This window comes from Astyanax mexicanus, chromosome 15 (assembly GCF_023375975.1).
Source record: "Astyanax mexicanus isolate ESR-SI-001 chromosome 15, AstMex3_surface, whole genome shotgun sequence".
Lineage (NCBI taxonomy): Eukaryota > Metazoa > Chordata > Actinopteri > Characiformes > Acestrorhamphidae > Astyanax > Astyanax mexicanus.
Window position 1 is genome coordinate 27,745,835 of NC_064422.1, and position 17,877 is coordinate 27,763,711.

General features: G+C 34.4%; 1 protein-coding gene across 1 annotated transcript; it reads right to left on the reverse strand.

Moving 5' to 3' along the window:
• Positions 1-1,342: 1,342 nt before the first annotated feature.
• dhrs7cb (dehydrogenase/reductase (SDR family) member 7Cb) lies at positions 1,343-17,454 on the reverse strand. The gene is made up of 7 exons (XM_007257230.4): positions 17,289-17,454; positions 14,553-14,706; positions 11,147-11,259; positions 9,010-9,220; positions 7,622-7,714; positions 6,459-6,620; positions 1,343-3,014 (listed from the first exon to the last, which is right to left on the reverse strand). The coding sequence occupies exons 2-7, from the start codon at positions 14,704-14,706 to the stop codon at positions 2,803-2,805; spliced, it is 945 nt and encodes a 314-aa protein (XP_007257292.2). The 5' UTR covers positions 17,289-17,454; the 3' UTR covers positions 1,343-2,802.
• Between the last annotated feature and the right edge of the window lie 423 nt (positions 17,455-17,877).

Consider the following 17,877-nt stretch of genomic DNA (forward strand, 5'->3'; position numbering starts at 1 on the left):
TGTTGAAGTTGAATGTAAATGTTCACATTTAAGGTATTGAAAAATTGGCGTTTTTTTCACGCAGCTGTCAGCTTGGAGACTGTCGGTGAAAGCAGGGTCAAATCCCCCAGGGGTGAGTGACCTGTCTTATAAAAGCCCCTGCGGAGGCCAGCTGGACTTCAACTTGGAGCCGTGGGACCCCTCGCTCTGAGGAATTTACATAACAACATAACAGACTGTATTCATGAGGCTGCGAGCGTGTCGGGCCGAGCTCGGGCGGGACGGGGCCTCTGATTTCAGCTCAGAATTGATATTTTGGCCCGGGGCCCGGCGTGAGGGATTACACCAGGCTCTGAAAGGTATTGGTCCATCCTCAGATTTAGCCTTTACATACACGTGCGGTGTGTTTGACCTTAACATGGGAATATTGGAGCAACATTTCTCCCAATATCAGATATAGACTTAATATGCAGTCAGAGACTTCACTGACAATGCTTTAAAGAAAGCTATCAATTTTAAATTTGAGGTTAACTACATAAAAAAACTATTAAATTTAACTATATTTATATATTATATATATATATATATATATATATATATATATATATATATTTTTTTTTTTTTTTTCCTTATTTTTCGCTCTATAAGGCACACTTAAACTCTATTACCCCCTGTTCTTTACTAGTGTTGCATAATGCGCCTTATGTATAAAAATAGACCAGAAAACAGATGTTCATTGTTGACGTTCAACGCCTTATAGTGCATTATAATGCTTTATAATATACATGTACAAGTACTATTCAGCTCAGAAAAAAATAAGAGACCACTTAAAATTATGAGTTTCTTTGATTTTAACAAATTGAAAACCTCTGGAATATAATCAAGAGGAAGATATATGATCACAAGCCATCAAACCAAGGAGTGGAGTTCCATAAAGTTACCCAAAAACAGTGTGTAAGACTGTTGGAGGAGAACATGCCAAGATGCATTAAAAACTGTGATTAAAAAAGGGTTTTTCCACCAAATATTGATCTTACAACTTTATAAATATGAACTTGCTTTTTCTTTGGTCTGAAAGCTCTGCATTTTTTTTGTTATTTCAGTCATTTTTCATTTTCTGCAAATAAATGCTCAAATGAAAATATTTGTATTTGGAATTTGGGAGAAATGTCGTCCGTAGTTTGTAGAATAAAACAACAACGTTTATTTTACTCAAACGTATAGCTATAAATAGCAAAATAAGAGAAACTGATTCAGAAAATGTCTCTTAATTATTGCCAGAGCTGGATGTGAAATTGAATATATTTTCTTAGTAAAGTTTACTATTTAAATTATGTTATTAAACACAAATTCACACATAGAGTTAGCCATATGGGTTTATTTTATTGTGTGAAAGAAGAATACAACATTAATCACACAAATCAACAGTACATAATAAATCATATTCTGTTTACATTTTGGGAGCTGAGCAATGCATGTGGCAGTGGTCTGCTTTCAACAGTGCCACTGAATAAAGGTCCACTAGCTCCATCTGCAGGATATACAGGGGAGGAGAAAGGGGCTGAGGGAAAAGCACCCTGCACAAGACACATCAGCTGACTGGCCCCATGTCAGCTACTGGGGCAAATTTTTGTGTGTGTGTGTGTGTGTGTGTGTGTGTGTGTGTGTGTGTGTGTGTGTGTGTTTATTTGGGCTAATAATACAGTACAGTACAGTGGTGTCATGGTAATAAAGGCACCTCATCAAAGCAAAACAAAAAAACAGCAAAACTTGAAGGGTGTGTCGCAACTGCATAGTGTCTATTAAAACCCTGGAACAATATTAGGAAAAATGTCAAATACCAATGCAAGTGCAGCAGCAATGGGAGCAATAGAACATGCGTTAACATACAGTATGTTATGCAAGCCCATACTTTAGTGCTTCACTTATACTGTAAATAACTGTAAATTATTTTTATCAGTTCCATAGGCCATATGGTAGAACCCAGAGGAACGCTATATTTCCCAATAGTTTCTGCTTTGGAAATGCTACTATGAACATCTATAAACATTTATGAACTGCCACCATCTATTTTACACCTTTTTTTTAAATTAAACATTCAAAACATAATAAATCTAATATATAATTTTTATTACAGTACACTTTGTTGAGCTTTAGTAACCGTAAAACCTTCAGATTGCAATATGAGACTCCTTCTCATATATACAGATCTGGAAAAAAATAGGAGACCACTTCTGGTACTGAATCATTTTCTCTGATTTGCTATTTATAGGTATACATTTGAGTAAAATGAAGATTGTTGCTTTTTTCTATAAACTACGAACAAGATTTCTCCAAAATTTAAAATATAAATATTGTCATTTAGAGCATTTTTTTGCAGAAAATGAGAAAAGGCTGAAATAACAAAAAAGATGCAGAGCTTTAAAAGAAAACAAGTTCATATTCATAAAGTTTTAAGAGTTCAGAAATCAATATTTGGTGGAATAACCCTGGTTTTTAATCACAGTTTTCATGCATCTTGGCATGTTCTCCTCCACCAGTCTTACACACTGCTTTTGGATGACTTTTTGCCACTCCTGGTGCAAAAAGTCAAGCAGTTCAGCTTGGTTTGACGGTTTGTGATCATCCATCTTTCTTTTGATTATATTCCAGAGGTTTTCAATTTGGTAAAATAAACAAAACTCGTAATTTTTAGTTGGGTCTCTTATTTTTTCCATAGCTGTATTTTGTAAAGACTTAGAACTGTAAACATGTTAAATAATAAGCACGGTCATGCACATACAGTATATCTTTCTGCCGTTTACTTTCTTCTGTCATGTTGATCTACTTCAGCTGCTCAGCCAAGGGTCCGTCCCTCACCCCCGCCGCCACCACAGCGAAGAAGAAACTGGGCAGCAGTGAGCGGATGTAGAGGGCGGTCCAGGGAATGGGGTGAGCTAGAAGCACCTCTCTTCTCTTTCCATTCACCACCTTCACAATCTCTCCAGCCAGGTCTTTGGGGTTCACACCGTGAGTCGTTACAGTCCTTAAAATGTCTGCACAGATAAGAAAAACACAATAAAAAACAAATCACTAGTGAGGTAAGACTTACAAAACACTGCTGCCTCATAAAGAGTATAAAGAGACAACACCTGCTGTTTAAATTGGTGCTTTATATAGAGTATGTTCACATTTGGCAGTTCAAAGCAATCAGTGATGCGATTACGATTGCTCCGTTAGTTAATTAAAACAACTGAGAATGCTGTGAGCCTTATAATCTCTTCACAATGTCTTAATTGGTCATTACTAATAATTATAAAAATGTACAATAAATCATACCTTCTTAAAAAGTACCCAAATGGACTATTTACGTTCCTTAGTCTAATCAGTTCTTAGTTTTAAAAGAAAATGGCTAATGCACCACCCATGCACTAATACAAAATTATGCCATCATCATTTGTGAAAATGTTAACTGGCAATTTGCCAGTTATATAAAGACTATACAAAAATGGAAAAGGTCTGTTAGAATAGTTTTTTGAATGGGCAACATAAAATATGTCCAAAGAGCTTAATTAAGTAAGTGACTGAAGTAATACACTTGGTTTAGCTGAATAGCAATACTTTGAGTTGGATTGGCCAAATGTACTTGTGTTTTTTACACAGGACTTTTGTGCATAGTTCCATAAACACATCCATCTTCCTCTTAAATATTATATTCAAGAGGTTTTCAATAAAAAAAAAATAATATATATTTTTTTATTAAACTTTCAGTATTTTCAAATTGTAGGATTTGTGAAAACTACAAAGAATGTGAACAGTTTGAAGATAAAACCCTCTGTCCATAAACTTGCCAGCGTGTTTCTTAATGTCTTATTTATTACCTTTTTGACAATATAGTGCAGTAGATAATTTAACTGTCTGTCTTTCCCTGTGTCTAACTGGTGTATTTGTGTATTCTATATGCATCTTATTTGTAATTGGTGGATTCCTATGTCTATCTATATTTTGTGTAAAACTAACCAGTGGATAATCAGGAAATAACAAATTAAAATTAAACTTGTTGTTTAGCAAGTCAAACATATATTTTAGGGGTTGATGGAAATCTCAAGCCTTTTTCATATCATTGTAACTCTTAATATGTAAGAAGGCAGATTCTCCAAATTTAGAAGAATTTTTAACTGTGTTTCTGTGACGGATTATTACTGAGATATTAATAGAAACACTGAGATGAGCAGCGAGGTCATGGACCCCAGAGGGTTAAAGAATGACAGCCCAGAGGATCGTTCTTCACATAGGACTGAATACTTCCTATATAGTTTCTGTGTCTGTTTAAGACTTACCAGAAGACTTATCCACACTAACACATACCAAGATACAACAAACCATGAAAAATATGCGTTTTTATTGCATCATGTTAACAACTCTATTTGTAATTTAAAACTTAATAATTTAAAACTTTTTAAAAAGTATAAACCACACATAAACTTACATAAAACTTACGCAAATGGTTTCCAAATATTATTCCCATTATCACTGTAGAATATCATTAAATCTGCTCAGTCAGTTTGTTGCTTTTGTCTGTTTAGATATGTTGATATACTGTTGAACATATCACTGTGATGATGCTATAATGTATAAAACCCAGGCCTAGTCTGGAACAAGGAACTGCACTATAATTATAAACACATCCTTAAAGGAAACAGTTCTCAAACAGCCAAGCCTCATTTCCATAACTGGGTCAATTAATTCAGCGTTAATCATTTCTTGTATCAGCTAGTGTGATAAATGTAAGACTAGGTACTGTAGCACCAATTAACCTTTAGAGCTCCATTATAGTTTTATGACTATTCTAGAGTTATTATAGTAATTATTAATCATTTAAATACAATTCTAAAGTACACTTTATTTAATCATTCATTTGCTCCTGCCTGGTCAGGGCTGTGGAAGGTCTGGAGTCTGCCTGAAATCACTGCAGGAATACCTGGACTCAGTGCCAGACTATCACAGGGTGCCACATACAGCCAATTCACTAGGGATGCACTGAATATTCAACAGCTAAAATTATTAGTCAAAAAGTGACATAAAAATCTCTTTTAGTGTTCGGCCAAATAAGTGAAAAGACTGAATAATTTGTACAGAACATTAGTATTCTTTGTTGAAATGGTTTGTCATCATTTTAAAATGTTTGGCATTGTAGATTAATATTGAAGTCATACAGACTATGAAGAAAAAACTATATATAAACTAGTGTTAAACAAACCAGGATATGTTTTCTCTGTCAGATTTATGAGGTAGTCATCTGAAATGGCTTTCAGTTAACAGCTGTGTCTGAACTTGTTAAGAGTTAACTACCTGAATTTCTTTCCCTCTTAATGTGTTTGAGTTTATACACAGTAAATCACACTATTAAAAGAAAGCCTTAAAACCCTATCACCTACGATGTGTTTTTAGGGAGTGGAGGAAACTGGATTGGACTTGAGGAGAACACACCAACCCCCTCATAGACAGAGACCTCAGGACCCTGGAGCTGCGTGGCTGTGCTACCATGCCTCCCCAGGTAATTACATATGTGCATAAATAATCATACAAATGTAATGAATTACATTTACATTTGATTAACATTTAAGTGAGAGCTATGCACGCTAATCTTGCCTTTGTTACAACATAAAGAAATATAAAAAACGTAACACAATGAATGTTGAACTGATTGTGTAATCTCTACCATTAGCAGAGGTTACAAAATCCACTGGAATCACTTTGACTTTGTATTTGCTTTACAGCACATGACAATAAATATACCGTAAAATTATGGGTTCCTAAAAATATACTATTATTATCATATTATATTGAATGTGTATATATATATATATATATATATATATATATATATATATATATATATATATATATATATATATACAGCTCTGGAATATAAAACCTCTGGAATATAATCAAGAGGGAGAAAGTTGATCACAGGCCATCAAACCAATTATTTAAGGTCTGAAAGTGCATCTTTTTCAGAAACTGAAGTGGTCTCATAATTTTTTTCCAATGCTGTTTATGGCTTCAAATATCAATATGAGTATGGCAAATAACAGTATCGTGCTATCATAGTTATCGTGGGCAACATATTAGATAATATTGTATTGTGAGATTGTATCCTGGGATTCCCACCCCTAAAAATACCCCATCTTCCACTACTGTTCTTCTACTACAGATTTTTGTGTGATTAATTCAACCACATACCACAAATAATTAAATAATGACTATAATAGTTATATGCAGAATACAGCAACAATGATATCTAAGTGTTATAATATATAAAACATTTCATCCTGCTTTGCTGTGGGAATGAGTTGCTGTCACTACAGTCTGGCATGTCTGCTACAGGTATGTGGGAGAATCTGCGTAATTGTTTTTAACGTTGTCTAGAAACCGGAATGGGAGTGTCTGCAGCCGTATGCATGATGTTTTTTAAGTGTTACTGTATAATTACTCACATGCCCACAGGGCGTTTTTGGGCTGGGAGTTGGAGGGGGCGGGGTTCTGGGCGGTGGCGTTAATGAAGGTGTGGCTGATTGTGCTGACAGAGATGCCGTACTCCTCCACCTCTGCTCTCAGACAGTCGAAAAAAGCTTGCACTGCATGCTTGGAGGGAGCGTCTTAAACAGAAGCACAGTAACAACATGAGTAAAAACACGCTTATCTGATAATAGTAAGCACCAGTTATATATAACTCCAAATAAATGGGACAGGACTGAAAATGCAAATAAAAGTATAGTGTTTCTGACATTTGCTTTGACATTTATTTCATTGCGGACAGTATAAACCTCAGATACTTCATGTTTTGTCTGTTTAACTTCATATAATGTGTCACAATGTTACATTCACAAATGCCCCTGAAATCTTAGCATGCTAAACAGAAGCCGTATGTTAGCCATATGTTCAGAAGTGGCATATATGTTTTTTTGGGTTTAGAGGCATCTAGAGGCATCCACAAACCTGTATTGTGGTCAGAAAAATCAGTATTTCAGATCTTTTTTGAAAGAAATGGACAATGTGAGCTATGATCAGTTATCAAATCCAAAACCCAGGGACTGCAATGGTATAATATTGGTTCAAAACACTTCTGTGATGCAGCAGTAGTGCAGAAATGTATACTCAGATCTTAGAGTAATAAACGCTGCATTCAAAATTGCATTTTCCTCCAGGGACATCCATGCATTTTCAGCAAGACAATGCAAAACCACAGGCTGCACATATTACAAAGGCATGGAAGAAGAAGGTATGTGTACTGGTCTGGCCTGCCTGCAGTACTAACCCAAAATATCACTTCATAATTTGGTATCCTCAGTGCCAAACTGTCTTTTAAAATTTGTAAGAAGGAACAGCAACATTACAAAGTGGTAAATGCTGTACCATTCCAACTTTTTTGGAATATGTTGCAGGCTTAAAATACAGAAATGGATTTATATTAATAAATAAAATGAAGTTAAACAGACAAAACATTAAATATATTGAGTTCATACTGTCTGCAATCAAATAAGTCAAAGTAAATGTAAGGTATGTAAATGTAAATCAATTTTTAATTGTTTTCTCTTTTACTCTACAGTAAAATACATGTAATTTGACAAATAAAAGAAAGATATTTTTTAAATCTTACAAGAACTGCGGTATGGGACAGCCAGTCTTCCTTGGATGCTGTTGACGAGTACAAAGTGACCGGTTCTCCGAGAAATCATTAATGGCAGGATGCCTGGGGAAAAATCAAAACACTATTTAATCATTTGAACATTCAGTTGCCAATAAGCTGACAGTGCATTGTTATAAAAAGTATGTTTAATATGATAATTAATGATTTATATATTACAGTGACAGTGTGGGGAAAAAAATCCCTAAAGTGGCTAATGTGCTATTAAAGATTGCACTACACCAATTAGCACTGTGAAAAAAAAGTGAGCATAAATTATAACACACACAAATACAAGCAACTATAGGTGTGTAGGTGTGTACTATAGGTAATAAAAGACAGTATGCCTTTTTATGATGCTAATTGTTGAGTTAAAATGTCCATGTCCAACCATTTTATAAATAAAGATCTGTGAAGATCTGAAAAAATATTAACTGTATGAAGCTGATCTTTGGAAGTTTAATTTAGTATTTAAAAAGTATTTAAATATTTCAAAAATATTTTTACTGTCTGTGTTAAATGTTTAAAAGATAATCAGATAATCAGATAATCTGCAATTAAGGTTTTTGTGATGACAATAATAAATGTTTAAAGTACAGTCAAAAAATACTTTTTTTCTCATTTTTCCATGCTCTCCCAATATAGCTAGGCCAATTGCCTCACCCTCACTCCTCAGATACATGTGAAGTCAGACACCGTCTTTTTTCGAACTGCTGCTCATGCAGCGTTTCCGAGTAGCATCACAGTGCACTCAGAGAAAGGCGAAGCAACTCGGTTCTGATACATCAGCTCACAGACACAGCCTTGTGCTGACCAGCATCACCCTTTGGAGTGATGAGGGGAAAGAGTGCCATCTACCCACCCAGAGAGAGAGCCAGGCCAATTGTGCTCACTCAGGGCTCCGGCAGCTGATGGCAAGCTGCATGACCAGGATTCAAAACAGCAATCTCCCAATTGCTTGGGATTGCGTTGCTTTGAATGTCTTTTGAATGTCAATTATTAACAAACTTTTGAATATAAGTAATTGATGTTTAAAAGACATTTTTAAAAGTAGTGGCAAACAATTATCTTTGGATGTGTTTTGGACATCAAAAGGGCATCTTTTGGATGTGACTTTCCTCATGTGTAAATATGTTATTATTATATGTTTATTATGATTATTAGCTCAATTAGAAACTGTATTTATCCTCTTAAAATTAAAGAAACACCAGTGGTTGGTTTAGGGCTTTATTCCCTACTGGAATAACAAAACAGGCCAGTTTGTTTTTTGTGTTATTATCATATAGTATCCCTTAGTCTGTATTAAATTTACAGCATATGGGGTTAAGATACCAAAGGATTTTCAGAACACTCATATCTACCCTTTGCCAAACTGATGGGCCCAAAGAAGTTGACGTCCATGACGGTTTTGTCCATCTCCAGGGAGAGGTTCTGTACGGGGGCTTTGACCTTCATACTGCTGTTGAATATCAGGACGTCCACACAGCCGTAGCACTCCCCGATCTCTGTGATCACTTCCGCCATGCTGTCTATATCACTGAAGTCCAGCAGCACCAGCTTGGGTGTGAAGGTCTGTGACAGGAAACAAAGATAACAGCCATCAGAGGGATGGAAACCAGAAGCCATTAGAACAGTTGAAAATGGTCATACTGAGACCCATTTTGGAGAAAAATAGCCTGCAGGTCAAAAACTTCATGGAAATGCTCGACCTCACTCTGCGGTCACCACTTTGAAGTGCCTGGATGAAAGTGAATCATTTTTAAACAAGGGAGTATAAGAGAACTGGATTTATTTAACTATAACTGAAAGATTATAGATGTAGAGATGTAGAGAGTTCACAGGTTAAAACAAATAAAAGGGGAAAAATCCAAACTTAACAATAATTTGATTCCTCCTTGTCCCTAAACAATTTGTGTAATAATCTGTGTAGCATGAAAATGCTTCATGACTACAAAGCAGGAGAAGACTATTAAAAGCAGGGCTGGGCACTTGACTATTTACAAAGCTACATACATACCTACCTACCTATCTACCTACCTCCATATTTTAATACATACCCACCTACCTTTTTACATACCTGCGTCTCTACCTACCTACCTACTTGCCTATTTACCTACACACAACTCTGGAAAAAAATAGGAGACCACTTAATGATGATGAGTTTCTTTAATTGAATTTTTGCACCAGGAGTGGCATAAAGTTATCCAAAAGCAGTGTATAAGACTGGTGGAGGAGAGCATGCCAAATTTGATCAAATATTGATTTCTGAACTCTTTAAACTTTATGAATTTGAACTTGTTTTCTTTGCATTATTTGAGGTCTGAAAGCTCTGCATCCTTTTTGTTATTTCAGCCATTTCTCATTTTCTGCAAATAAATGCTCTAAATGACAATATTTGTATTTGGAATTTGGTAGAAATGTTGTCTGTAGTTTATAGAAAAAAACAACAATGTTCAATTTATTCAAACATATACCTATAAATAGCAAAATCAGAGAAACTGATTCAGAAAGTGAACTTTTTTCCAGAGCTGCATATACCTACTTACCTACATATTTACCTAGCCTCTGACCTATTTACCTACACTGTAAAAAAAAAACTGTAGTTTTTACAGGAAAACGCTGGCAGCTGTGGTTACCAGAGTTTTCCTGTTAAAATTACAGACGATAAGTAAATAACTCTACTGAAAAAAAATGTAAATTAATTTACAGTGATTGAAATCACTGCTAAATTACAATAATCTGTCAAGTTTACACAAATTAAATGTTAATTTTGCATAGCAGTGTTCTACATAAAAATACCCTTTCCTGTATTTTTTACCTCTAACAAATGTCTATATCTATCTACCAACCTACCAACTTACCTACACCCACACCTATTTACCTACCCAACCTACTTACCTGCCTGTGTACATACCTGTTTACCTACCTACCTACTTTTTACCTACCTACCTACGACTCTACCTACCTTTTTATTTACATATTTACCTACCCACCTACCTATTTACCTACTTATGTGCCTATTTACCAACCTATTTATCTACCTGCCTACCAAACTTACCAAACTTCTGAAATATTTACCCACCTAACAAATTAACCATCTATTTATCTACCTGTCTATGTATCTACCTACCTATAAATAAATTCACTCAGTAATGTGAACGCTAATATACTTGTTACTCAGAAAGTTCTGGGATGTGTAAGATAGCAGTAGACTCAGCTGTAGCTGTCCGTGAGGATATCCTGCTATTGTTCATCAAAGAGCAGGAAAAGATGACAGTGACACTCATATATAGTTCCAACCCCAAGCATTTAAGAGCCAAAATAAAGACAAATAAAATGGGGAAAGAGTTCTGACTTTCTGCTCAAAGCCCTCAGTGTCCGTGGCGGTGGTCCTTCCTGTCCCTTTGTCTGGTAGGGAGATAGGACGTCTAACTCAGGTGGGTAAATAGGTGACGTCAGGCTCTCAGCCCATATGGCCCTGAGTTAAGCTTTACTCACTTTACTGGGGTCTGCTCCACTGCACAGTGAGTCATACAGAGACTCCAGCTTATCCCAGCTTGGTCCACACAGCACCAACCGGGCACCACCCTCATGAAGCATCCTGGCACACTCTGCAAGAGGAGGAGGAGGAGAAAGAGAGAGAGCAAAAGAAATCTCATGTTATTAAAAAGTTACAGTTAGTATATTACAGATTGTAAAGTGTATCCTAGTTAAACAGGGTACTTTATACCAGTTTATCTAGAGTATATTAAACATGGCATACGGATGGTATCAGTGGGTGGTGGTGTGCTGCTGACATCAGCAGAAAGTACAGGATCAGATATCAGAGAGAAAAAAAGAATGGATTTGATCCAATCCTGTAATAAATCTGTCTAAAAATAACACACGCTCACGCTGTGGAATGTCAGTGTGTCAGCTGTGTGTTTATTAATGTGAGGTGTTTGTAGTTTGAGCATGATATCATACTTTTAAATGCTCGAGATCTTCATCTTAAGAACTTAACATATTTCTTATAAGCTCTGGAAGAAATGAAGAGACCACTTCAGTTTCTGAATCATTGTCTCTCATTTTGATATTTATAGGTACATGTTTAAGTAAAATGAACATTGTTGTTTTATTCTATAAACCACGTACAGCCTTTCTACTAAATTCCAAATATTGTCATTTAGAGCATTAATTTGCGAAAATTGAGAAATGGCTGAAATAACAAAAACAAGATACTGAAAAAGGTTTTTAAACCTTAAATAATGCAAAGAAAACAAGTTTATATTCATATAGTTTTAAGAGTTCAGAAATCAATATTTGGTGAAATAACCCTGGTTTTCAAGTACAGTTTTCATTCATCTTGGCATGTTCTTCTCCACCAGTCTTACACACTGCTTTTGGATAAAATTTTAAGCCACTCCTGTTGCAAAAAATCAAGCAGTTCAGCGTGGTATGATCGCTTGTAATCATCCATCTTCCTATTGATTATATACCAGAGGTTTTCAATTTGGTAAAATCAAAGAAACTCATCATTTTTAAGAGGTCTCCTATTTTTTCCAGAGCTGTATGTAACATAATCTATAATTAATAATATATCTATATCTGTCAGCACTCATGACTTCATGACTCATGACTCATGAACAACAGTATAAATATAGTTTTATTTTTAACTGCTCATCTTATGAAAATAATACTGATAATTGTTCAAATGTTTAAAAACGTCATGCTTAAATATTATGTCTTAGAAAATCTTTTTTTTTCTTGGAAAAACTTATATTCCCAATTAGCTGTTTTTAACTTTTTGACATCATTTAAGGCTGTTTTTGAGTTCTTGTTTTTCTATAATATGTTAAGCTATTCATTAAATAGACAATATCTCCAAAAATATGTAATAGCTAATAAATAATATCTTTTTATATTGATTCTTTTGGAGGATTTGTAGAGGACTTGTTCTTTTATTCTCTCTTATAAAAAATAAAGAAAACATACCAATTGTGATGTTTACACTTTTGTATACTGCATTATTTATACATAGTAACAGTTCAATTAAATTCAAATCATACCCTGATGAAAACTTTTACAGTTCATAGGAAAATGGAGCAAAGTTTAATATTTTAAAAGGTTTAATGAATTGCACAAATATATTTTTCATTTATTTATTAAGGACATGTTACGTTCATTAGGAAACAAAATGAAACAGTATCGATAAAATTCAAGATTATGTACAACTCATTAGGAGATCTCTTCTCATACTGCGGTATAAGATCTTTTTGTGTCCTGATTTTATCAGAATAGGTCACATGTCATAATTTATACACGAGTGAACCTGAAATTAAGTTGTTTTGCACATACATACAGGAATCCCTGTTTAATAGAAAAAACTATTAATTAATTATTATTATTAAATATTATTAAATATTATTAATATTTCAAAAAAATATATAAATATTATTAATAATGTTTTATTATTTTCTATCCATTATAAATTAGCCAATTTTGAACCTGTTTTAAAGATACTGCGAAAATCGTGATAACCCTCTCATGCATGAATTATAATAAACTCAGTAAGGATTTTTTAAATAAGTGTTTTTATACATCCTTAGGGATGTAAAACAAGGTTTGAAAAAAATATATATTCTATCTTTATTCGATAAAGAAATATTTATCTGTCCACCAAGTGTACTTCATGCATGTTTTATTGTAAAAAACACGTATATGTAATAACTTGGTAGTTATATAGGTATACTGGTAATTCAGTTATACAGTTGTAATATGGTATTCTGTTGGAATGGTGGAACTGAGGAGGATATTGTGACACGAGAAAAAGTCTCTGAACTGTAGAACCTTATAGAATCTTGATTGTAACTGGTATTATCATACTGTATTCTTGTCAAGTCTCTGAACTGTAAAGTCTCTAAACTGAGCATATTCTCTAATAGTATTTTATAGCATGCATCATATTTCCTGTCAAATCACGCTTGTTGTTCATTTCTGAGATTATTTTCTATGATGGTTGCCAAAGCATCCGGTGCTCAACTACCTCAGTAACATTTCCAGACTCCTTACCTTCACTACCACTGCTTGACCCTACTTCTCTGCTTGCACCTGTCTGTACTGGCAGCCATTTGTCAATCAAAGAAGTTGATTCACAGCCAAAACATTAAAAGATGTAAATTATTTTCAAGAACAACATTGGTAGTAATTGACATTGTATTAAAGTTAAAACATAGCTAGTGATGCATGATGTACAATTAAGTGGACAGATGATTAATCTGCAATGCCTCTAAATATAAAATTGAAATTTTGAAAATCTTTACATAATATGTCACCTTAGATGTTATTTGATGTAATTATATTTTTTTACCTGCAATGGTATAATTATATAGAAGGTAGAAACAGAAATAGCCAAGGTGTTTGGTGGTTCTCCCTGTCTGCCAGCCATCTTGGTTTCATTGACTACTTTTTCCCATTACAAGGACCAACCAATGGGAATTTTTTGTATAGGATGATGCAATAGTTTCCACTAGAGTGGACTATTCACAGCAGTGCCCAAAATTGCAAACATTTACAGAGAAATAACACTTTTAAACAGCTGTACACTGTAGTGACCTCAATGCATGAAAGGGTTAAATTATTATTATTATAAATATATTATATATTAAAAATATTATTATTAAAAATACATTAGTTTGTTGTGGCTGATCAGATGATAAGGGGCCACAGATTCTTTAATTGTTAGGTGTGGAACCTGTTTTTTTGTAGTTAAAGGGGTGTGAGTGGGAGAGAAGAATATAGGGGAAGAAAATAGGCTTTTTATGGTATAACGTCAGTTGTTATGTGTTGCTTCTATAAAAATCAGCAATATAAAACATTCACTGTGAGGGGACAGGAAACATTTAAATGTATTTGTAAATATTACCACTGCCCATTCCAGACACAGCATCCGTGATCACCACCACTTTGTTCCGCACTATGGACTTGGACATGAACTGGATGATCTCATTGTACAGGTAGTAGATTCCAGCGAATACCACCACCAGCAGGGGTAATATCATCACAGACGGGATGCCCATCTGCAGAAGAGAGAGAGAATAAAGGAAGATTAGATTATAAAAGGAAATCTGGTGTGTATTCTATTACAATTCCACCTACAAACCAGGAATAAATATTTACAGTGACCTTAGAAAGGCATTTGTGACTCAGTATCTGAGATGACAGCAGAGCACATGGACGTGGGAGTGTTTGGTGTTAAGTTGGTCATTCTGTTGATATTAGTTGACTCAGTAGAGTGGGTCAACTGAAAACACCTGAACCGAGTCCTGCTAGTGTACTGGCATCCTTTTCCTCTCTAGACTGCTAGACCTAACTGCTCTTTACGAGAAACAAGATTGTTGAAGCAACACTTTTATCTAAGCTAGATTATGGTGATGTGATTTACAGATATGAATCAGCAACTACACTCAAACCACTAGATTCTGTATATCACACAACATTAAGATTCATTACTGGTGACTCGTACAGTACACATCATAGTTTACTGTATAAAAAAGTTGGCGTGGTCTTTTCTTGCTCTGCGTTGAGAAACACACTGGTTTATTTTTAATTTTAAAGCACTTTCTGGCCATATGCCACCGTATATCACACAAATGCTTATTAAAAAAACACACCAGACTCACTCCAATGATTGGATCACCCTTTAGGTACCAAGAGTTTTTACTGATCTGGGAAAATCTCTCTCTCTCTCTCTCTCTCTCTCTCATATATATATATATATATATATATATATATATATATATATATATATATATATATATATATATATATATATATATATATATATATATATGCTTTTGTGTTTTATTTTTCATCTGTAGTTTCATTCTTATCATATTTACTACCTTTGATTCTTACTTTTTTTTTTGTTTGTTTTACATCTTATTTAAAAATATCTTATATATCTTATTAAAAATGTTGTGTTTTTTTATTCTTTTTCTTTGTCAATCCCTTTCCAATGTTCCAATTTCTCAGCTACATTATAAACAAGGGTCCCCCTTGTACTCCATGTACTCCATGTTTAAATAAATGTTAATTGATTCATTGATTTATTGATTGAAAGTAACTTATATATCAGACTAACTTAAAAAAGAATATATGAGATAAACATTTTGGACATGTATTGGTCATTATCAGAATTCTAGTAGTCTTTTGGCCCTCATAACTTAAAAAATAAAAAAGATATTTATAAAACTTATTTTTTCAAACTACACAATAATAATTCTAGCATAGTATCTTTTTTTTTACTTTTTATTTCCAGTCATGCATACGTCCACCCTGTCATGGAAAGCTGCAAGGCAGGATGCACAATTTGAATGAAAATTGGTTGAATTTGAATGAAAACATGGTTTACCCAGAGTTGCACAGTTGTTCAATTGTTTATGGTGATTTAAAAAATACAAGAAATTTTAATTAGGAGGATTTTTTTTTCACTACAGAGTGCACAGCCTAAACTTTAAAGGTAGAGACACTATAAAAATATTTATCAAATTTATTATTATTAACATGATGCAAGTGTCCTTTATCCCTTAAAACAGCATGAAGCTTGTGATGTCACTGAGGTTACTCTGCTTTCTAAAAAAGATCATAATAATGGTCTTCATGAAATGTCAGGTTGCTTTGCAATACATTCAAGTTTGCAGTTGCCTTTACAGTAATAAAGCACCATGCAATAACTACAAAATGATCCCGATGTGTATTTAATATTATATATTTAAACTTGGAAATAAATTCTAAAAAAAAAAATAGGGTTGTCAAGTCTTTCGAATCTTAAAGTTCATGTTCAATTCAAGTTGCAAATCTTTTTTTATTTTGTTGAGTCAATTTTAAAGCCTTTAGATTTGTGACTTGGGTCAAACTTAAGTACAAGTCATGTGATTTAAGTGCACACCTTTGCTCAAGGTTCAGAAGTAACCTGCCAGCCACCATGTTTAACAGAAGGGGGAAAAATCCTAGAGTGACCACAACAGAACAGAAAGTTTGTTTAAACATTGTTTAAACTTCCTGTCTTCGGGTCCTTTTTGACCCATAAGATAAAGTGAGTAAACAGAATGTTAAGACTACATAAGGGATTAAAGCACACAGTATAAGCGGTATAAGTCTGCTCACTGAGCTGTGATCTAATCAGCAGACTAGGTACTGAAACCAAGATCAAGCAACACAAGTAGCAAGACAGTGATATGATTAGCAATAGCTCCAACTAATTTTATCTTCCAGCACATTTCAGCTTTATCTGCCTTCAGTTCACTACATACAGCTGCCTTTGTCTCCTAGCACGTCCAAAACTACTGCCTTGTAAAGTGTGGTCGAGGACATGGTTCTAAATATACATTGGCCTGCACTAATCTGCTGCCACAAATGCCACCATGTGTGACACTGGATATTCAAGGACAGTGGACTAGGATTCTGTGGATTTACTGTTTTATTATTAATAATAAAAATTCACAATTATATATTTTTAAATATCTTAAGGGTTTTTCCAGCTTATCTTAAAACACACCTAAGTACAACCTAAGCTGGCAGAGCTTTACAACTGAACACACACAGATATACACACACAGGCAAGCAAACACAGTCTGTAATCTGTCTTATTTTCACTTACAGTGTGTGTGTGAGGAGTTAAGCCTCCAGTGGAAAAGTCTGTTGTTTTCCGCTTAGGTAACCAGCTTGAACCCTTCTTCCTCCTGGTCCATTCACAGACCCCACTCCCTCTCTCTTTCTTGCTGTCTCTCTCTCCCTGTGTGTGTGTGTGTGTGTCTGGCAGGAGCAGGGGTAGGGGGCAGCAGGTCAGGATACAGGGTCTTTTAATAGCATGTGGCTGACTTAGTGATTTTTCATGTGTGTTGTAAGTTTGGCACAGAAGACAAATGGTATCTCCTGGAGATGAGTGAGCATCTGTCTCTTTCTCTGTCCATCTGAATCTACCAAAGTAAAACATATTTACTTATATTATAATATATAATAAAAAAACTAATATCACACATTTTTTCAGTAAAAAGATACTGAAAAGATACTTCTACCTGCAAACCCACAAATGCAGAACAGATGTAAAATTGGCTTCACATAGTATTTGGTTTGTTTAATACTTTTAAGTTTACTACATGATTTCTTATGTGTTCCTTTAAGTGTTAATTTAAATTGTAAAAAAAAACATTGAATTAGAAGGTGTGTATAAAGGTTTGACTGGTACT

Excerpts from the sequence above, each read along its gene's own strand:
- dhrs7cb (XM_007257230.4), bottom strand. The coding sequence starts at position 14,706 with ATGGGCATCCCGTCTGTGATGATATTACCCCTGCTGGTGGTGGTATTC. Across the intron at positions 6,621-7,621 it reads TGTCCCATACCGCAGTTCTT|ACGCTCCCTCCAAGCATGCA; the intron begins GTAAGATTTAAA and ends CTTCTGTTTAAG. Across the intron at positions 3,015-6,458 it reads CAAAAACGCCCTGTGGGCAT|ACATTTTAAGGACTGTAACG; the intron begins GTGAGTAATTAT and ends TTATCTGTGCAG.